The sequence below is a fragment of the Bos grunniens genome, chromosome 16, assembly GCF_055505025.1.
Source record: "Bos grunniens cultivar Pamir isolate PY7600 chromosome 16, Bosgru_T2T1.0, whole genome shotgun sequence".
Taxonomy (NCBI): Eukaryota; Metazoa; Chordata; class Mammalia; order Artiodactyla; family Bovidae; genus Bos; species Bos grunniens.
The window spans coordinates 34,153,263-34,158,460 of NC_141180.1; the positions used below are offsets into that span (position 1 = coordinate 34,153,263).

Here is a 5,198-nt window from a genome sequence, read left to right on the forward strand (position 1 = left end):
CTGGCCCTTCGGAAACCAAGTCTGGGCCATTTAACACCCCTAGCCCCGCGGAAACACCAAGCTGTAGCTTTTCTTCATAGATTTAATACCGAGGCCTCAACCAAATACAAGCCGAGAAACAGCTGAGCAGCCTCGACGCCCGCCTGATCCTCGTTGGCGCTGCCTCGCCTTAACTGGACCCCTGGGGGCGCTCAAGTGTGAGGCTGGCTGGCGCTGCTACGCAGAGCCGTGCCAGGGGCTTAATAAGTGACATTAAATGTCTACACGCATTAAGTAACCGTACTTAGGGCTTCTGCAAGGGCCACCAAGAGCCCCGAAGTGGTGGGTGGACCCCGGCGTCACGGGCCGCGCTGTAGGCGGCTCCGCAGGTCCTCTGCGCAGCCGTCCAGCCCCATGCGCTCCAGGGCCGCGTAGACGGCGCCCAAGCCCGCGTGCTGCTGCTGGCGCCAGCGCTTGAGCATCTCGTACTGCTGGTCGCGGAAGCGGCCGACCTCCACCTCCACCGCCTCGATCTCCGCCTCGCGCAACCCTAGCGTGCGCATGAACTCCTTCCAACGCCGCGCGGGCACGGCGTCCATCACATCGTAGAGCTGCGGGCCAGGCTGGAGCGTGGCGGCAGCCGAGCCTGCAGGGGGCGCTGGCGAGGGCGGGGGCGGCAGGCCTGCGGGCAGGCCAGAGAAAGTCAATGGAGGGTGCTGGTAGGGGCAAGGGACAGGGGCCAAACAGGGCAGGAAGGTCCACCTGGCCCATTAGGGGATGTGGGCAAGTGTCCACAGGAAATCACAGCTTATCACCCCAGATTCAGGAGAAGGGGTCAATCTCTCAGGTCACTGAAATCCCTTACCAGGAGCTCTGCTGGGCAGCTGGTCCCAGGACCATGTGGCCTCCAGGCAGGGTGCCTCCTGGGTCTGGGGAGAGCCAGAAGTACAGCTGTGGCCTACCAAATGGACAGGGCACACCTTCTCACTGCTGCTGGGTGTCACCAGAAGGGCAGGGCCGCTGTCCGGGGGTGAGAGATGGGTGGTCTGGAAGCCAAGAGAGACCCCCCCGGCTCAGCCTTGCTTGCTTAGCAAGGCTCTTGCCCGTGCCGGGGTCTCTCAGCAGGAGTGGGCACCCCGACTCAGTCAGTAGACACATCTCCCATTCCACCTCCTCTGTGCAACTGTACCCTCTTCACTGTGACCCAGGAGAGGAGCCCTGTCCTCTGTCCGGAATGCCCTGCCCCTGCTGCCCTCTCCTTATTCCCCCAACCCTGGCATAGGCCTCCTGTTCATCCTACTGAACTGAGCACTCCTGTTTACCTATCTGGACCCTGTAGGCTCAGAGCTTCTCAGAGATGCCTTCATTCACTGATAACTTGGCATATGTGTTTGTTAGGTCTCTTCAGTGCCTGGGATCTGAGTTATAATAAGGCCCAACCTCTCAGCTCCAGGAGACTTGCTCACGGCTCCTCCCAGAATACTAGCTACTGAGAATCTCACCTGTAGGGGGGTCCAGACCTCCACACCAGTGTCATCTGCTGAGAGACACAGAGAGTCTAATGAACAATCAGGCAAGGCACTTGAACCTGGGTGCTAGCCCAGCTCCTTCTTGGGTTCCTCTGTACCCCACTCCCATCACTCTCTGCCTCAGTTTACCCACCAAAGCCAGGCCCAATGGGCTGTGGGCTACCCATCCTGACCCCAGGCCTCTCAGAGTGTGTGTGTGTTCGTACGTGCACTTACCAGGACCTATGGCCTTGCAAGGATGGCAGCGGTGGTATGTGTAGGTCAGGGTGGCACCAAGCAGGAGTGGGACCACCAGGCCTGCCACGAGCATCTGCACCCAGAACACTGAAAGAGCAGCTGGTGGGTGGCGGGTGGTAGCCATCCCCCGGCCTCCCTGTGGCCCATCCCAGCTCTCCCACTGGCATTTCCAGTTCACCACATACTCTGCCTCCAGCCACAGACAGCCACGCAGGGCTCAGGACAGCTCCCAAGGGTGCTCCTGCAAGGGGAGGGGGAAATGTGTGGAGGGTGAGGTACACACCAGGAAGACTGCTCATGACCACCCAACATCTTCTCCACCCTGGAGGCCCTACCCTCCTGAGAGTCTCCCTCTACCCAAGAATGTTCCCAAAGTACTGCTGAAATGTCACCAGTGTTCATACAATAGCAACAAATACCACTTACTGAGCATCTAGACTAGACAGAGGGGCACTAAAATGTCAACTCTGGGATTTGCCTGTTTTGTTCCCTGCTGTTTCCCTAGTACCTGGAACAGTGTCTGGAAATAGTAGATACTCAAGAAACTTGGTGAGCAAATGAGTGACTAATCACCCCTTAACCATAGCCCTGGGGGAGCCTACTAACACCCCCCTGTTCAGATGGGGAGCCAACAGATTGAAGTAACTTGCTCAAGATGCCTCAAGGAAACAGGGGCAGATCTTGAGCCTCAGGCCAAGTTTTGAAACTACATTAACGTGACTCTCTAAGTGACACATCCTATCCTTAATATAGGGCCGGAAGGACTACTAGAGGAAAGTATGACATAAAGTAGAGACATGCCCCCTTACTTATCTGACGTAAGGTAAATTCAGATTTCTCTTTACCATTCAAAGTTTGTCTGAAGTGGGGCCCATCTACCATAGAACTGAGTTCCCTCTTCCCTGCCCCTCGACCCCCACTCTGCTCCCAGCCTCCCTTCCCCCGGCCCCGGGCAGCCAGGAAGTTACGTGGGACAGGACACGCAGCTCTTGTCATATTCATAGAAGCCAGGCAGGCAGGTCCCACAGTGGGTGTCTCTGCTAGAACCTATGGTCCAGGAGATGCTATGGGTCAGGATGGGAGAGGAGGAGGTGGGATGGGGTGGGGTGTGGGAGCCCAGAATGAGGGTACTCACAAGGTGTCTGCGTGTGCCGGTGCAGGGCCCCACAATCTGTGCATGGGCGGCAGCGAAAGGGGGAACCATGCCGGCACTGGCTGACCATGCAGTCCATGAACCAGCCTGGCCTGCAGCCACAGTGGGTGTCTGCCACTGCTGAGCAGTTCCTCAGGGCCATCTGGGGGGCTGGTGGGAACAGGGGATTGGGGAGACCAGGGAGAGCAGAGGCTGTCAGAGCCAGAGACCCCCATAGAGAGGTGGGACAGGTCCCCTGGAGAATGGAGATGCAGAGACCAGAGACAGGACTGCCCCCAAAGTGAGAGAAGTGTGGGGATCATCACAGACCAGAGGATGGGGCACAGAGACAGGAAGGTCACAGGATGAGAGGGCAGAAAGACATCCTGAGGCAGGACCAGGGTGGAGGCCTCAGCATGGCGTGGCATGTGGTGGCATGGGGTGGGCACGGGGGCTTCCTACCCAAAGGCTGGGCTTGAGCCAGCCGCTTCCTTCAGAAAGACCCTGGCCAGACGAGTCCTCAAGCACCCCCCACCCCCAGCACTAGGCAGCCCCTCACCCAGCTCATCACAGGCCTGGCAGCGGGCACAGCGGGTTTCGTAGTGGTTTTCCCGGGCCAGAAAGGTGCCCTGCGGACAGGGGAGGCAGGTGGCCGCGCCACAAGGCTTTGTGCAGGGGGCCTTCAGGTAGTGCCCTGTGGAACCCAGTGCGGTCAGTCAAAGGGGGCTTCCACCTGCCCCTCCCCCCATCTCTGGCTCCACTTTCAGCCTCCCCTCCCTTCATCCCTAGCCTGCCTACCTCCACTCCCCAGCCCCACCTAACCCTCACCTGTCTGTGGTCAGCCCTCACTTCCTCCCATGTCCCTCCCACCCCTTCAGCCCCTCACCTGCTGGACAGCCCTTGCAGCAGCCCAGAACACTCCGCTTTGGGAAGCTGTGGCCGCAGTCACACCGGGGGCTGGGGGTGCTGGCCCGGGCACCCAGCAGCAGCAGGAAGAGGAGGGCCTGGGGACAGGGGCTGCTGACTCCCAGCCTGGCTGCCCAGGCGGGGGCCTCTCTCTGCCCGGTCTCTCCCACCCTAGCGCTTGCCCTCAGAGCAGCCCATTTCCCAGGTTCTTGAGCAGAGGAGGTGCCCATGGGTGGGGGGTGAGACTGACTTCCTTCCCCTGGGTACAGATGGGGCTTGGGAGGAGCAGATTACAGGCTTCCTGCCAGCCCCGCATGTTGCCCTCCACCGGGCAGGAACCAGGCAGCCCCACCCCGACCCGTGCTTGCGGTAAGGTGGGGGATCCTGATTTTTCTCTGCCGGGGTCCCCAGAAGCCTCTGGCCCCTGACATGGTGCTTCCTCTCGGGGGAAGGGCCCCGTCCCCGCTGAACCTCTAACTCGGTGGGAAGAGGGACCCAGTCCCCAGGGAAGCCCGATCGAAGACATGCATTCCCCTACCCTCCCATCCTCTGTCCCCTTCCTCTGCCGACCCGCTCTCCCCTCCCCCCCGCGTCCCCTTCCCAGGCAGGCCCCGGCACGGCTCGAGGTCATGCCCCTGCGACCCTACTCACCACCGCCGCCGCCGCCGCACAGGTCCCGGGCCGCGGGCGCGGCTCCATGGCCCTGGGCGCCACGCTGGGCCCTCGACCAGACCGGGCTTCCCCCGCTCCGCCCGCAGCGGGTGGGGCCCAGCGCGGCGCCCTCAGGACCGCCCCGCCTGAAGAGCCCGCCTCGGGGGTGGGGGCTAGGGCGGGGCTGCCGGGAAAGGAGCCCCCAGCCCTCACCTGAGCTCACCTGAGGCACCTGGTGGGCAACGTGCCCATAACGAGGGGCCGCATCAGGGTCCCAAGCCTGGGTTCTAGCTCAACCCAGAGACTACCTCTTCCTAGAGAGGCAATCTCTCCTCTCCGGGTCTCAGAGGCACCCTCAGCCATGAGGGCTTGGGCCAGAAGAACCCAGGTGGGAGGCCCACCCTCCCCACACAGGGCATGACCCTGCCCTGGAAGGCAGTCCAAGGGGGCCTGCTCAGTAGCCTGAGCCCGTGGCCCACCCTGGTGCCAGCTCAGAGGGGTGGCTTGGGGTAGGGCCCTCCAGGGCCCCATGTGGGGAGGGCACCTGGTGGGGGGCCCTAGTGGTGGACTTCATGGCTGTGGCGGGGGACAGGGCTGACCTTGGGAGTACTGGTCAGGCGATTTCTGCCCCCACGAAGTCCCTTGTGCTCCCAGTCTTGCCCAGCGGTGGCCCACCACAGATGGAGGGGACAGGAGCCCAGAGGAGCACTGAGTGTACCTGAGTCCAGAAAGGGGGCATTCCAAAAGCAAAGGACTCTTTCCAG

General features: G+C 61.6%; 1 protein-coding gene across 5 annotated transcripts; it reads right to left on the reverse strand.

Annotated features, from left to right (window-relative positions):
- Positions 1-68: 68 nt before the first annotated feature.
- Positions 69-4,651, reverse strand: TNFRSF25 (TNF receptor superfamily member 25). 5 transcript variants are annotated; one of them, XM_086344262.1, is made up of 10 exons: positions 4,435-4,651; positions 3,764-3,881; positions 3,437-3,571; positions 2,881-3,048; positions 2,714-2,792; positions 1,931-1,986; positions 1,725-1,844; positions 1,482-1,519; positions 845-1,025; positions 69-661 (listed from the first exon to the last, which is right to left on the reverse strand). In XM_086344262.1, the coding sequence occupies exons 1-10, from the start codon at positions 4,480-4,482 to the stop codon at positions 339-341; spliced, it is 1,266 nt and encodes a 421-aa protein (XP_086200388.1). In that variant the 5' UTR covers positions 4,483-4,651; the 3' UTR covers positions 69-338. The 5 variants fall into 5 exon arrangements, with proteins under 5 accessions (XP_086200388.1, XP_086200387.1, XP_086200385.1 ...); XM_086344261.1 differs by having other exon boundaries at positions 845-908; positions 1,725-1,832; positions 4,435-4,627; XM_086344259.1 differs by lacking the exon at positions 4,435-4,651 and having other exon boundaries at positions 3,764-4,411.
- Between the last annotated feature and the right edge of the window lie 547 nt (positions 4,652-5,198).

Coding starts and splice junctions, on each gene's coding strand:
- TNFRSF25 (XM_086344259.1), bottom strand. CDS start 4,013: ATGGGCACCTCCTCTGCTCAAGAACCTGGGAAATGGGCTGCTCTGAGG. Junction 1,987..2,713: donor AGCTGCGTGTCCTGTCCCAC/GTAACTTCCTGG, acceptor CTCCCCTTGCAG/GAGCACCCTTGGGAGCTGTC. Junction 1,845..1,930: donor TGTCTGTGGCTGGAGGCAGA/GTATGTGGTGAA, acceptor GCCACCCACCAG/CTGCTCTTTCAGTGTTCTGG.